Here is a 15,394-nt window from a genome sequence, read left to right as displayed (position 1 = left end):
GTAGTTTCACCGAAGCGGTCTCAGTACTGCAGGATTTTTCAAGTATTTCCAATCGACGAAGTGTTGCGTAGACCTAAAAGTTGTACCAGTTAAAATGACCTCACGTCATCATTTTGTGTCCTCTTCTTCATTGTTTTAATATTAACATATAATTTAGGAGCATATCTATGCAAGGTTTTCGGTTTCCTTTACTTTTCACCAATCCTTCGGAGCTGCTTTCCAGTTTTAGGATAAAAAGGGGTTTGTGAATAATAGTGAGTGCAAGCAATACACTTGTATTGGTTTGCCAACAGCTACGTCACAGCTCTGCTGTTTTTCGGAGGTCGACAAGAGAGTTTGTCCAAGTCAGTCACGAGTGACGTCACAGTGTGAGCAATAAGGCGTGACTAATGATGAGCAGTTTATATCAGTGATGACGCCACACTCACCTGCAACGAGAGAAATCCACACGCAGTTTGTGCTTGGTCCTGGTCCATGTCCCAGAGGTGATGGCTGGAGAGCTCGTGGCTTGTCTTGATGCATCCTCCGGACAGCTGTCATTCTGCAGGGCTGACGGATGAATGGAGTATTGCTAATGGTGGTGGGGTGTCAGGTGATCTAGCTCAGGTTCCTGCTGGTTCCACAGGGGATGGAGGCGTGAGTTTCCATCCTGCTCAGGTTTCAGCCAGGCAGGCAGGACCTGCATCCAACATCGGCCCACTTGACACAGGTGACTTGGCACGGTCATGGGGTCATCAACACATCACAGAAACCAAACAACAACATGTGACATGTCTGCAGTGGCGGGCCAAGGATCCTTGGGGGCTCAAAGCAAGAAATGCATGGGGCCCCCCTGGTCGATGAATAAACAAACCTCACGGCTCGCGCTGATTGACGCAGATTACTTTGCTATGTTGTCGTTACATAATTGCATCGTAAATGGCCATTGTTGTCGTTTCTATGCAGTACATGTATTAGCACTTGGGGCGCCCGTCTGTCAGGGGCCCTCTAAAAGCAGGGGCCCCAGGCAAATGCATGGTTTGCCTGTTGGCACGCCCAGCCTATGCCTGTCTGCAGGCTCTGATCATCATGTTCAAATCTATGATGTCACCTTCATTAAAACATTCCAGAGGTTCACAGGTGGTAAAAACATCTGACATGTCAATAATAGAGGAGTTGACAAATGTCTGTTCAGAAGCTCAAACTAAACTTTCACACTCAACAGCACAGCCAAACAATGTTTATTCCCATTTATTTTTGATCATTACAGCTGTCAAACAAACAAAAAAACCTGAGACGTTCGGCCATGTTGGAGCACTTCCTGAATATTGTGTGTTTACAGATTGGGGTTGCTAACCCCTGACCCCTGACACTCAATGATGTAGGTGGTGTTGTTCACTTCATCCTCACATTTTGTTATTCTGAACTTGGCCTGGGGGGGAAAAAGTGGACATGATCATGCTGCAACAAGCCATCAAGGGGCACACAGTGCATTTAAAGCAGCTACACATAGTAACCTGCACAGAAAACTTTTTTTTTTTTGATTTTACAGAATCTGCACCTATTCCAGCTTTATTTCCTTTGATTTGTGCTTTCTGCCAAAACTGTCTGCTATAATTTATTCCACCCGCCTCCGGGGATGCCCACTCCACTGTGGTTGGTGACATGCCCAAAGTGCTTCCTAACTGTGACCCATATAAGGAAGTCCGCCCCTCTGTGATGTCACAAAGGACCGGTTTTACCATGCCTTTTCAAACATTATTGAGCATTATGAGCCATCCCAAACGTCTTTTAGGGCTCACTTTCAAACTCACAAAACAAATTATCTGAAACTTTGGCATCATTTAACACAAGAATACAGCATTCTAACTACATTTATAGGTTAGAAAAGTGGAAAAAGCAAAACAATTTCCCTTTAACATAATTGTGAATGGTACATAACAGACCTCCAACAATCCTATTTATTACAGGTTGTCCTCTGTTTACATGGTTCCCTGTTATGACGTGTCATGAGTACAAATGCGGTTCCATAAATTCATGAAAAACTTAATTTTGCTCTGTAAACACCATACTCACTTGGGAACTTGTACACTGGTAGAATAATGTCATGCATTCACCCCTCAAGGCCAGATTCAACGTTTATTATGAGAGATCACATGACCTCACCTGTGTCAGCTGCTCCGCAACATGGATGGCCGTCTGCGTGTGGAGCGTCACGGCGCCCGTTCGAATCCTAGATGTTCCTTTTGCCAGTGCCATGAAGATGATGAGCTGACAAACAGAAGAGACTGACTTAGCATGTACCCCCCGCGCCTGGTTTCTGGTGTCCCGACCACTCACCTGGTCCTGAAGGAACTCATCCACGCAGCCGTTGTGCCGGATGTTCCGAAGCAACATCTCTGCAGCCTCAATGCCAACTTTGTCTGCATAGACACCTGAAACATATACACATCCTTGTTAAGACACAAGGGGGCACTTTGACAAAGTATGTGTCGAAATATCCACATCTTTCAGGTTTGTGTTCATGCTGCCGGTGGAGGCCAGTCTCTCACCCTTCTTGCCCAGAGCTGACCCCGCAAACAAACATCCTGTAGATGATTCTGCTATGATTCTGGAAACACACAGGCACACACATTTTTACAGAGTGGTTTCAAAGTCAAATCACCAGTCAATAACACTTAGCACGTTCACTGGACGTATGTACACTATGTGATAGCAGAACCCTCAATGTCCGGCAAAGGGGCCATTTTTTGACCCCCACAAGTTTTTTTTAATGAAATCAAACAAATGAATTAGTATTAATGAGATACACTATTAGATAAACAAAGAGAAGAGAATACACAAAGAGGGAGGAGCTTACATGATGCCATTGCCATTGCCACAAGCCTTGTCTTTCTCCTGCAGTGCCTGAATGTTGATGTACAGCTCTTTGATTTCTTTTCTAATTGTACGGACTGCAGCGGTAGACATGTCTTTGGCCAGCTGAAGACAAAACACAGCAGTCACATAACCGCTCGGGCACTGTGTTGGCTTGTGTCACGTGTACCTTGAATGGCAGCACGCCGGCGACAAACGCTCTGCCATGAATCTTGGTGATATTGCCTCTGTCCAACATGGTGATGGCCTGCAACTCTTTGACTGGACTCACAGATACTGTGACCTCGCCCCCTCCTTTTGGGTAGAAGCCTCTGACACACACAGTAAAAAATAAATAAAAATCATCACCAACACAAACACGCTCATAGTAATTCACGCACACCTCATTCTGATGTCACAGTCAAAATGGACACCAAACTTTTCCACAATGGGTTTGAAAACCTGAAGAGGAAAACAATCAACATTAAATCACATATGTGTATATTCAACATGAATGACCACCCACCCAAAGATGAAGAGTACCTTCACAGTGTAGTCGATTTGTGGAGCCATCTCTGCGTTGGTTCCTCCTCTAAGGCAGAACTGTGATGCAGCGTCAGTGTACAGAGCGCACGGCAGAACAACCTGCAACAGCAGACACACGCTCCTGACACGTACACACATGTGGGTGAGTACATAGAACACACATGCTAATACATTAGCAGTATTGATGCTGAAAGTCACCCTGCCGTGTGTGTGTCTGCCGTGTAACTTCCAGAAAGAATCTTTCCTGGAGTCAGACTGATGTCGGTGGAGCCGATAGTGCCGCCCTGCAGGACGCCAGAACACAAGTCTGATACAAGCTGCAGTCCACTCAGATGCTGAGGCCTGAATGAACACACACACACATACACACACACACACTTCAGTGCAGAATAGTCTGAGAAAATGCACACAATTTGCTATTGGCCATTGAAATAATACAAAGGGTATTATAAAAATGTAAACCTACAAATAATATGTCACACTGTCAGAGAGTATGGCGATACCAGTGAAGTCACCGCATTTTTGATGAACGGAGTATGTCGGTTGTTAACAGAAAGAAAAATCTTTATCAAATTGATTATATAATTCAACTAGTTGCATTTAACTGTACACGGCGTTTTGAACAAGTGTGCTGGTGTTTGTGAGCATATTCTCACAGTTTCAACCTGTGGGCAGTAGCTACAATCAATAGGCTAACGTTAGCCTGCTAGCCTGCGCTGCTAGTTCACCTGAGTCCCGGTGTGCTTCTACCGGCTCGGATTTTTGAGACTTTAATGGAAGAGCCGGTGATGCAGCTGAGGGCCGCCGACACTCTCAGTATCTGTCCGCCCTGGGAAGAACCAACACCGGGGAGACAATAGCGTCACACGGTTAGTTTGGAGCCGGCTGCTAGCCGATTAGCAAATTAGCAGAAGGAAACAAGGCACACGCTCGTGAAAATATGATGCACTACTCACACCCTCCATCACGCTGCCGTCCAGCTCTACTATTGACGATTCCATCTTCAAAAGTAATTTGTAATATTATTGTAATTTATTTTATGTTTTTCACTGACTAGCAGCCACGGGCTGCGCTTTGTTGTTGTTTTTAAACACTTCTTCTCTGCAACTTCCCTGTGTCATCGGAAGCGGAACAAGTACAACTTTTTCCGGTGCCTTTCAAAGTAAAGTAAACAACAAAAAGAAGCTCCGATCAGGGTTTTATGATGCCGATTCCGATACTGATCATGTACGAGTGAGATCGACTTTTACCGATCATCGATGTATTTATGATAAGTGCTATTGGTCAGGGGCCCTGGCAAATAGGTAAATATTATAAAATAAAGGTTTGGGACGATTGCCTCATTATTTATGTGAAACAATTTTTGTGCTATTTGACACAAACCTGAATTTATTGATTTGATGCATGGTTTGGAGTAATACGAATACATGGGAAATATACTGTCTAATATTTTTTTTTGCTCAAGATAACGAAATTATCAGAATGAAATAGTACAAATCTTTATTAAATACAAATCTGTCCTACCAAACTTAAAAAGAATAAATTCAGTGTCCAGGTCTCCAAATTTAATCCCTATTAGAGCTATCAACTATTTGTGCTCGATTTATGACGAGCAATATTGAAATTGTACACTACTTTATTTATCAAGCAGATATCCACTCAAACAGTGAGGCTATTGTCTATATGCTAGTTTGTGCTCATTTGTCATTATATACAGGCACAAAGACTGAATTCAACATTTACTGTATCATAAAAATTACTAAGAGTTGAAGCAAATATTATTTGACTCTTTGTATTATTCATTATTATTAGGTTAAGTTTAACAATAAAGTTAAACTTAAATAAAGTCAACTTCAGTTCATAATGCTATTCCTTGCTGCAGCCGAGCTGCACGATGTCACTGCAAGCTGATTGGCTGCTGGCGGGGCGTGCAGCAGTGACGACAGGGAAGAAAAATGGCGGCTATGACAAGAGGCTCCTCTGCGGTGTTCAGACTGGTGAGAAATTGCTTTTAATGATAGAACCTTCAAATGTTGCTGGACGCGGTCGTCGTGACGTCCTCCCACGTCACGCCGCAGCTCATTACAACTTGTTAGCTGCATTAACTTTTCTGATATGCTCATGCTAACAGGCTGGCACCACAACAACGAGCCATTCCCAGAACCTTGAGCACTTGCAGTTAGCCTAGCACAGTGGAAAGTTGCTCACCAGTTGATAACTCGTCAACATCAGTTATGGCTCATGACTTTCCACAATTGAAAAAAAAAACATTACCATGGCAACGAGGTTCAGTCATGAATGACTTGATGTACATCAGTAAGATTAACAACAATTCAAACAAATGTATGACTTTATAATGACATGCATGCACAGTATTACTTCACAATACAAATAAAACACAGCGCTACTTTGTTGTGCCACTGATCACTATGGGAATGAGACAAGGTGGAAATACACTCATCTTATGAATAGTGTTGAATTCTGTGTGATGTTCTGTCAGCTGATCCAGCAGTACCGCCAGCAATGTTTACGTGCCCACAATGTGCGTGGCCACACCTGTATCGCCTTTCTTCCCACCGCACTCAACAGGAAGGTCCCAATGTGCAATAGAAGCTTCCAGATGTCGAGCCGGATGCTACACATGTCAGCAGGTCAGTATGACACAAATGACACAATGGCACGAAAGCTTGCTCCATTTTCACATTGATGATGATTTCAGTGACGACTTATGGTTGTGTCATACAGCGGGTCGAGGACCCATCATCCAGTTCAAATTGTCGGACATTGGTGAGGGAATCATGGAGGTGACGGTGAAGGAGTGGTACGTTTCACAGTGACACCAACACACGACTTCCTGAAGCTCTTTAGTGCTGCTTGCTGCTTGCTCTCCTGTGGTTGCTCATAGACACTGGGCGTGCTTGCAGGTACGTCAAGGAGGGAGACAAAGTGTCTCAGTTTGACAGCATCTGTGAGGTCCAGAGTGACAAGGCTTCTGTCACCATCACCAGTCGTTACGATGGCGTCATTAGAAAACTGTACTATGACACAGACGCCATCGCCCTGGTGGGCAAACCTCTAGTGGACATTGAGACCGAGTCCAGTTCAGGTGTGGACCAGAACATATCACGTTGTCCATAAAAAAGAGCTTCTGACCTCCACCATAACTGCCTGTGCTTGTCCAGACGTGATCCAGGAAGAAGATGTGGTGGAGACGCCTGCCATGGCTCGAGAGGAACACACCCACCAGGAGATCAAAGGTCACAAGACCCAGGCCACACCTGCTGTTAGACGCCTCGCCATGGAGAACAATGCAAGTCTCTTCCCAGTCTTCCTCGTGCTCTCCTAGTGTTCAGAGTGTTGTAGGTTTGACTTTTGACCTCTCAGATAAAGCTCAGTGAAGTGGTGGGGACAGGAAGAGACGGACGCATCCTGAAGGAAGACATACTCAACTTTCTGGCCAAGCAAACAGGAGCCATCTTACCCCCGACCCCATTTCAGGAAATCCAGACTCCATCTCCTACTCCTCCCATTGCTCCTGCCGGGCCCGCAAGGACTTCAGCAGCCCTCAAGGCCCAGCCCGCCACGTCCAAACCTGTCTTCACTGGCAAAGATGTTACTGAGCCCCTCAAAGGTCAACCTGACAGCCCAGAGACAAACCAAGGCTAAGATGCTAATCTTAGCATAGCTCATGAGTCTGTTTGCTCTCCAGGCTTCCACAAAGCCATGATGAAAACTATGACGGCGGCTCTCAAGATTCCTCATTTTGGTTACTGTGAAGAGGTGGACGTGAGCCGCTTGGCGGCCCTCAGGACGGAGCTTAAGGCTGTTGCTGAAGGTCGAGGCGTCAAACTGAGCTACATGCCCTTCTTCATCAAGGTAGCCGAGTTCTTCTTCAGCTTGATTTAGACTTCCCCTATTGTCATTGCACAAAAAAACACAGCAGTGAAATTTTGGCAACAGAATGTTTTTCTAGGCTTTTGGATTACAGCAGAGATAGAATTGTGGAGCAGTTTAAAAATGAAAAAGTAGTCTATATGACTAAAAAAAACAACAAACCAAGATATTTTCCATGGGGTGGGTCCTTGGGGTTATTTGCCATTGAGCAGTCTAATGGCCAGGGGGAAGTCATTGTTTCTGACTTTGACTGACCTTCTGCCAGATGCCAGACTGGAGTACAGTCCATGCTGGGGGTGAGGGGGTCAGAGAGGATCCGGTGGGCCCTGTTTAGGCAGTGGCCGTCTGCTATGTCTTGAATGAGAGGTAGCGGGGTCCCGATGATCTTCTCTGCAGCGACATCCAGTCTGAGACCCTGCAGCTCCCAGATGCAGTCGGTCAGCAGGCTCTCGATGGTCCCTCTGTAGAAGGTGGTTAGGACAGTAGAGGGGAGAGAGAGTCTTCTCATTCGCCGCAGGAAGTGCAGGCGCTGCTGTGCCTTCTTCGCCAGGGAAGATTAGACGATTTAACATGAAAATATTAACATTGTCCTCTCATTGGCTCAGGCCGCCTCCCTCAGCCTTGCCCACTTTCCCATCCTCAACTCCTCATTGGACGAGGGCTGCCAGAACATCACATACAAGGTGAGGCAGTGTGGTATTTAAGCTAGTGTTAGTTAGCGCTACTCTGTCCAAGAGAAGGTTTTTTAGCACATTGTGTTCTGTGTGTCAGGCGTCTCATAACATTGGCGTCGCCATGGATACCAGCCTGGGCCTGCTGGTTCCCAATGTGAAGAACGTGCAGCTTCTCAGTGTCTTTGACATTGCGCAGGAAGTCAACCGCCTCCAGGCGCTTGGTGCTGCCGGTCAGTTGGGAACGACTGACCTGAGCGGAGGAACCTTCAGCTTGTCCAACATTGGATCGGTGAGTTCTGATGGCACCTCATGGTGCTTAGGATGTTCACATACTGACATGGCGTGTGTTTGGGATAGATTGGAGGGACGTACGCCAAACCGGTGATTCTTCCTCCAGAGGTTGCCATCGGAGCTCTGGGGAAAATTCAGGTGTGTCCGTCTTGTCGTCCACGCTGTGTGGTGTCGTTACTTCCTCTTTGTTTTTCTTCAGATTCTCCCACGCTTCGATGCCGCCGGTCATGTGATTCGCGCTCACATTATGAATGTCAGCTGGTCTGCGGATCATCGCATCATCGACGGTGCAACCATGTGTCGCTTCTCCAACATGTGGAGGGACTATCTGCAGAACCCGGCTAGCATGCTACTGGACCTCAAATAAAGCCCGGACCTCTGCCCTTTTCCTGCGGCAGATCTTCATTCTCTTTTGCGGCCTTTGGGTGGGGTGCTGAGCTGAAGAGGCTAGCTCTTGTTTGAGGTGGTTTCCAAGAGGGCTGTGATCACATGATCCACCACTGCAGGTCTGAGACTTGGATCACATGACCATCAAGCACAGTACCATAGATGTAGCCACACGACTCCCACCTCTGAGCTTTTGTACATTTTAAAGATGAAGATAATGATGAACGTTATTGAACCTTTGCTGTTACCACCTCATCATCATCATCATCACGCTGGTGGTCTTCTGCCCCATGTAGTACACATTTATTCTGTATTTTTGACCAGTTTCAGAACCTTTCCAGTGGCGTTTGATGACTTTCTTTTGTGTGTTTTTCTTTGTTTCTTTGTCAATCCTATTGGTTTCTTAGGGGAAAATAAAATCTAATCGCTATTATTTGATCTGTCTGTCACTGAAGCCCACCTCATAGTTATACTACTAGTAACGACTCAGCTGTGCTCTGTCTCCATCTGCTGGAACACTGACACAACTGCAAGTCAATCAGAGGTAACGTCACCTCAGCTAAATTTATCCAGCAGGTCTGAGGTCAAATTTCAGTTGCAGAACACAGGCAACAAGAGGTGAGGATCGTAATTCTGGAAAATAATAATCCCTACTATGGTCATTTACTACTGCTGTATACTAATACGTACTACGTTTGGCACATTAACCACTACATAGTAAAATACTGCCAAGTACTACTTTAACCACTATGCTGTATACCGCTATGCTAACCGCGACCACGACACCTTGGTTCTATCTACTGTATATAGTATCTCAGCAGTAAACTATCTACTGATTCGCTCGGTGGTTCGCAATTACGTTACGTTCTGTCATGCCCCTCTGATTTTAAATACTATTGACAAACTGCTATCTGTACTGTACAGGCTGAACTCGAAACTGAAACCAGTAAAAAAAAATGGAGAGCTGTGATGCATCCAAGCGTATTCAAGAGTCAAACTGCATGCTGACTATGATACATTTGTACACGTTGGCAGGTCTGCATGAACATTGAAAGTGCTCCCTGTCCCTCACCCCCCTTGAAAATTTACCCCAGCCCCCAGGGGGAACATGCCCCACTATTTGAGAAGCACTGGAATAATTGATTGGTCTTCAACGTAGATGACATCACACACCAGCTGATATTTTATGATGGGACGAGGTCCTTGATGGCAGGAGCGAGGGGGTCAGAGAGTCACAAAGTAGACGGCGGTCATGACGGCCATTGTGGAGTGCGGCTCGGTCAGTTCCATGAAAGCTTTGTGGGAGACCAAGATACGGAATGTCCGGGACAGCTGGGAGAAGCAGAGCAAGAAGCCGCGTGGCAGGTTGGACTACGGCTACGGATGAAGACATGTTTGCACTTTAGCTGTGTAGGAATGAGTCAGGTTCTAGTGGCCGCAGAACTGACAAACGTGATTCCGGCCTCCCGTTCAGGTTGAGCGTCGGCATTTGGGAGGACCGGGAGACTCTGGCTCGCCTCAAAGAAAAACTGACGACTGAAGACGGCAGACTGGTTCTACGCTTAGAGCATGAGGAGTGGAAGGTGACGTTGTGGCTTTCGACCTTTGACCCGCTGACTACACGGCTGACTTTGCAATGTTGTGGTCGGTCCAGGCACTGCCGGGCTGCCTGGTCCAGCTGAATCAGGTGCAGGAGTGGCACATTCATCGCTGCGGACTGCAGAAGATCCCCAACTTCATCTCTTCCTTCCAGAACCTTCTGGTCCTGGATTTATCTCGGAATGGGGTCACGGAGGTCCCAAAACAGATTGGTCAGTCTTATGCCAGAGATACCGAATAAATGACAGAATAATATGAAAAGCTCTGCATTGTGTTGTGATGTGCTCAGGAACACTGACGCAGCTCAGAGAACTGCTGCTCAGCTACAACAGAGTCCAGTTTGTTCCAGAGGAACTCAGCAACTGTGAGAGTCTGGAGAGATTAGAACTGGCAATGAACCGAGACCTCCAACAGCTTCCAGACCAAGTAAGTGTTTTTCTTCTCTCTTTTGTAGATCTTTGTAGGCCCTTATTACATTGGTTCTTCAACCCAACCTTTCTCAAGCACTTTGTACCAGTTTGTGGCATGGTGATCTGTTGTGTCACACCAGTTATGTGAGGCTGCGTGAGGCTGACGTCAGCTGATGTGTTTCTGTCACCTGTCCAGCTCAGCAAGCTGAGGTGCTTGCAGCATCTCGACTTGTCCATGAACCAGTTCAGCTTCATGCCGCCTTGCCTGCTGCGCATGCCAGCACTGGAATGGCTTGACATGGCGGGTAACTGTCTACACTCCTTACCCGAAGACATCAACAGGTAATTGAAGGGTGCCGCTATGCTCCACTTCCTCTGTGCAACTTGAAAAACGTAGTGCTTGCTGTGGTCAGGATGGAGAATCTACACACGTTGTGGCTGCAGAGAAACCAGCTGGAGAAACTTCCAGAGAACATCAGCAGAATGCCCAGTCTGGATACACTGGTTCTGAGCAGCAACAGACTGAGTGACATTCCACCCATGATGGAGGACATGTCCAACCTCAGGTCCATATGTAGTTCACGCTTCACGTGTGGATGCCATCACAATTGTGTCCCTCCATCACAGAACACAAAGGTGAAACTAAAAAGACTTCCTGCTCTTTTTGCTGTAACAGGTTCGTCAATTTCCGGGACAATCCACTGACACTGGAAGTCAACATGTCCGCCACGATGGTATCTGAAGACGACGACCGTGAGATGTTTGGACGAGACTTCATGCTGATGTACATCCAGGAGACCCGGAAGAGAGCGCATGCTGCACTCAACGTGCACAGAGTCGCTTGCTGACCCCCCTGAAATTCATCCAATCTCTCGTCCAAGCCAAGTGACTAATGTTGTTCCACATGACACACGGGTGATGGGAAAGTTTGTTTTTATTTGCATAAAGTCAGACATCAGATCAAGTCAGGAGGAGGGTGTGGCCGTCAGCAGGACATTTTCCAGGGTCACGTGACTGCCGACGTAACGAATGAGTTGCCCGTGGAATCCTTTGCTGCGGAGGAAGTGAATTCTACCGCTGTCAATCAGAAGTTTGCAGAGTCGTCCTACTTGCTCACGCTCAACTGGTGACAGAAACCTGGTGACAGAAACCAAGTCACATGACCAACTTATTAACAAGTCAGATGTTTATTAAAACAAGATTAGGTTCTGTTCTAAGTGAGAAATATTTACCCAAGCACATCATCCGTCTCCTCTATCGGCTCGTGTTCTTCATCTGCTCTCTGAGTGGCTGCTCGAAGGCCACACGTGGCCCAGCTAGACATGCGACAGAATCCTGAGAACTCTGCGGGACCCAGACCCAAGTCCAGAAAGAACTGTTGACCCACATAATGACGCCACTCGCAGCGATGGTGACAGCACAGCGCAACTGCCAGACCCAATACTGGCTCAGGACCGGAGGACCCACAGGGACCGGAGGACTGACAGGGAGCAGGCCTGTCATCTGCTACCGAGTCAGGTGACATTTTGAGGCGTTTTCTTGGCGGTTCATGTTGAGGTGCTGATGTTTCCAGCAAACAGCGAAGAGCGAGATCTGACCCAACAAGATTAAGATGATGAGTTGAGACTTTGATTTGTCATTTGCATGCCTGATAAATAGATCTGCATCATAAGCACCGCAGCTAACCTTAGCTTAGCTCTTACCTGTCGCTGCTCCACATAAATGTTTCCCGACTCCGACGAGTGGCAGCCGACGTTCGAGCAGCGGAACTTTGCCTGCAATCAGTCACATGACCAGAGTCACATGAGCAAACACACAGGAGAAAGAGCAGGGGGCAACGCTGGTCTCTTACTCAAATCCAGGTGCTGAATATCGATCTGCAGCCTGGCAAACTCCACGCTGGCATCCTGATGCTTCCCGTCCACCTGCACCAACACGTAACATTTTTCTTGTACAGTTGTCCCTCACCACATTGCGGTTCCAATTTCACGGCTTCACTATATTGCAGTTGTTCAAAAATATATTAAACAAATCGTTCTGTTGGCTGAGCATGGCCTATTATTATTTAAAAATATGCATAGTTATGCAAATTGGATGTAATTTTCTAAATTAAGCACTTTCATGCATAAAATCAGAATTTCATAAATGAACCAAAATACAAATCGAAACCATTAATAAAGACACATTCATATAGTGACTGTAGTAATCTACATTGGTCACTAGGTGTCAGTAATTGTTCAGTGAGACATCGCCAGAACAACAGGCTTTTTTTTTTCCCAACAGGGCTGACCTACGACACGCTGGAGGGATTATGTCTCACAGCTGGCCTGGGTGCTTTGGTGTCCTCCCGATGGAGCTGGAGGAGGTGGTTGGGGATCGTGGAAGTCTGGACGTGCCTACTGAGACCCAGACCCAGATAAGCGGAGGATGGATGGAATCCCACTTGGCGGAAATTCAGTTGTTATGGTCGGGTGCCGGACCAATTAACCGCAATAAACGAGCGATTACGGTAATATCTTTTACTCTGAATTGGTTTGGACCAGCCCATTCTGTGTCCACCAATTAACGCACTACATCGAATACAACCAAATAATGGCATGCATCATAATTTTGGTCCCCTATATGAGATGCACCGTACCGGAGCAGATTGGGGGTCTCACCTTGAAGCGGGTGCTGCTTCGTTCCACCAAAAGCAGTTGCAGGTCATTTAAGGCTGACGGCTGGTCAGTGGTCTTCAAAGCTTCATGGATCCAGTGGGAAAGTTTCCCTCGGCCCGCTCCAAACTCCACAAAGCACCGCCCACGTCCCAGTAAACCCAGTAACTCCAGATGGGCTATGATGGAGGACTGTGGGGTGGAAGACAGGAGCAGTTGTCAGACGGCTTGTATTTCCTAAACACTCATGGGTCATCTCTACCTGCTGTTTCAAATGTTTGTGGGCAGAGTCTCCATTTTTGGGGTTATTGAGTTCCTCTTGGAAAACAGGATGAGACAGGAAGTGTTCTTCCAGCTCACAGTCGAGCCCTTCATGAAGCACGTGGACACAATCAGAAAGACAGACAGACAGATGGATTTGGAGACTGTCATTCACCTTTTGTAGCAGTCTTCAGTGTGTCCAACAGATGTCTTAACTGAGTCGTTGTTCTTTCACACAGACTCACCTGTTAACAGATGTCACCATAGGAAGATGACAGTCACCATTTTAATTGAACAGTTATTATTGCTACCATTGTACATTACATAAAAGTGGACGCTAACATAGTAACGCTACAATCAGAATGCTATCATTGTAACATTACAATATAAGTGCGTCGTCGTTACCTGTTGGGGACTGTGCTGGTCTTGGTCAGCGAAGCCAGCGTTGATGTTTTCTACGTAATAGAGCTGACAAAAGAGACAAACAAGTTATTGTGTAGGCACAAACAGGAAGTACAGGAAATGTGACACACTTACAGGTTTTGGTTTGTCTCTGGAGTTGCATTTCTTCAAGTGTTTGTCCAGTTTGTCTTCACTGACCGTGCTGAGAACACATCACAAGCAATGACACGCAGTGATCAAGCTAAGGCTAATTTGACCTTACTTGGCCCTTGTCTTTTGAACACCACAAAACTTAAGCTTGCAGAAAGTCAATAAAAGTTGTGATATTTTTGATTGTTTTCTTGAGAGCTAAAACTCATTGCAATTTGCTAGAATCACTTCCACTAGGGACTTTTGTTTGTTTCTTTCGGCTTTTTCCTGATTTCGGAGTTGCCACATTGTTCTGCATCAAATGAAATGACCTATAGGAATGTTTCCTCTACTAAATAAAAATACACACCAAAACATGAGTAAATATCACACTTGTAAGGTTACAAACTTATAAACAATGAATGCATTAACATGTCAATCATAAGTTGGGGACGCTCACTGTTTGTGGTCGAGAGGGCAAACAATTCTCCTGCTGACGCCTTCTTCCTGAAACAGTATAAACATGACCTGATCACATTGAACAACCATCTTTCTGCCTTCTGTCATGCACGTTTGGCCACAGTTTTGCATACCTTGGACTGGGAAATTTGAAATATAAAAGATGTTATTTTGTTTTTCTATTCAATACCACAAAAGGAAAATAGATTTTCCTTCATTTCACCCAAAGCACAGGTTTAATTATCAATTATTGATTACACAGTATTTCGGATCAGCAGTGCCACCATCAACAACTGAAGGAATCATGTAGTGATTTTTTTCTGAATTCTACTGTATGATTTGTTAATAAAAATGTATTTTTGTAATCGTGCACTGAATTGAACATCCTCATCTAATAGGTTGACTGAGTATCAGTAGTATCTTCCTGAGCGTTCATCTTCGTGCCCTTAAATCATCAAACCCACCACAACTCACCATGATCGCGTGTTCCCCACAGAACCTTCTACCTTTGGCGACAACCATTTTACAAAAGCGTTTCTTTTTCTCCACAAAAAAGCCACATCTGCCACTTATGGGCGCCGCCATGTTTGCCAAGTCGCTGTGCTGCATTCACGTGTTCTTTGAAAACTAGTAAATGTTGCGTTCGAATTTTTAGATTTTTGCAGAGTCCTAAAAATGCTAATTTGTATTTGTCTGACAATACAGATAATATCAAATATCAAATATTCAGTTGTGCTACTTTACACCAATATATCGTAAGAAAAACAGGTTACGACTATGTGTTGTTTTGTTCATGTCCACTCCCTGTCACATAAATACGCTATTTACATGTAGCATTTTTTACTTCTGTTCA

At 45.6% G+C, this 15,394-nt stretch overlaps 4 protein-coding genes across 5 annotated transcripts; 2 read left to right on the top strand and 2 right to left on the bottom strand.

The window, feature by feature from the left end:
- Nucleotides 1-1,214: 1,214 nt before the first annotated feature.
- On the bottom strand, nt 1,215-4,544 carry rtca (RNA 3'-terminal phosphate cyclase). Its single transcript, XM_058072711.2, has 11 exons — nt 4,338-4,544; nt 4,110-4,210; nt 3,580-3,723; nt 3,379-3,502; nt 3,239-3,297; nt 3,026-3,167; nt 2,840-2,961; nt 2,532-2,590; nt 2,320-2,414; nt 2,146-2,250; nt 1,215-1,411 (listed from the first exon to the last, which is right to left on the bottom strand). The coding sequence occupies exons 1-11, from the start codon at nt 4,380-4,382 to the stop codon at nt 1,316-1,318; spliced, it is 1,092 nt and encodes a 363-aa protein (XP_057928694.2). The 5' UTR covers nt 4,383-4,544; the 3' UTR covers nt 1,215-1,315.
- A 713-nt stretch (nt 4,545-5,257) lies between these two features.
- Nucleotides 5,258-9,060, top strand: dbt (dihydrolipoamide branched chain transacylase E2). Its single transcript, XM_058072709.2, has 11 exons — nt 5,258-5,378; nt 5,882-6,032; nt 6,127-6,202; nt 6,306-6,487; nt 6,564-6,691; nt 6,766-7,012; nt 7,091-7,257; nt 7,881-7,958; nt 8,047-8,238; nt 8,307-8,378; nt 8,440-9,060. The coding sequence occupies exons 1-11, from the start codon at nt 5,337-5,339 to the stop codon at nt 8,605-8,607; spliced, it is 1,503 nt and encodes a 500-aa protein (XP_057928692.2). The 5' UTR covers nt 5,258-5,336; the 3' UTR covers nt 8,608-9,060.
- Nucleotides 9,061-9,611: 551 nt separating this feature from the next.
- lrrc39 (leucine rich repeat containing 39) lies at nt 9,612-12,668 on the top strand. Of its 2 annotated transcripts, none has more exons than XM_078790139.1 (7): nt 9,612-9,980; nt 10,069-10,210; nt 10,282-10,438; nt 10,516-10,652; nt 10,833-10,978; nt 11,050-11,202; nt 11,313-12,668. In XM_078790139.1, exons 1-7 carry the CDS (start codon nt 9,880-9,882, stop codon nt 11,482-11,484), a joined length of 1,008 nt encoding a protein of 335 aa, XP_078646265.1. In that variant the 5' UTR covers nt 9,612-9,879; the 3' UTR covers nt 11,485-12,668. The 2 variants fall into 2 exon arrangements, with proteins under 2 accessions (XP_078646265.1, XP_078646264.1); XM_078790138.1 differs by having other exon boundaries at nt 9,614-9,992; nt 10,102-10,210; nt 11,313-12,667.
- On the bottom strand, nt 11,266-15,160 carry trmt13 (tRNA methyltransferase 13). The gene is made up of 11 exons (XM_058072710.2): nt 15,016-15,160; nt 14,543-14,589; nt 14,089-14,155; nt 13,957-14,019; nt 13,727-13,796; nt 13,553-13,659; nt 13,297-13,482; nt 12,489-12,561; nt 12,340-12,411; nt 11,869-12,229; nt 11,266-11,773 (listed from the first exon to the last, which is right to left on the bottom strand). Exons 1-11 carry the CDS (start codon nt 15,148-15,150, stop codon nt 11,602-11,604), a joined length of 1,353 nt encoding a protein of 450 aa, XP_057928693.2. The 5' UTR covers nt 15,151-15,160; the 3' UTR covers nt 11,266-11,601.
- Nucleotides 15,161-15,394: the final 234 nt, after the last annotated feature.

This window comes from Doryrhamphus excisus, linkage group LG4 (genome assembly GCF_037039965.1).
Source record: "Doryrhamphus excisus strain RoL-2023G ecotype Guam linkage group LG4, RoL_Dexc_Guam_v1.1, whole genome shotgun sequence".
Taxonomy (NCBI): Eukaryota; Metazoa; Chordata; class Actinopteri; order Syngnathiformes; family Syngnathidae; genus Doryrhamphus; species Doryrhamphus excisus.
This window is presented reverse-complemented; position numbering and strand designations above follow the sequence as displayed.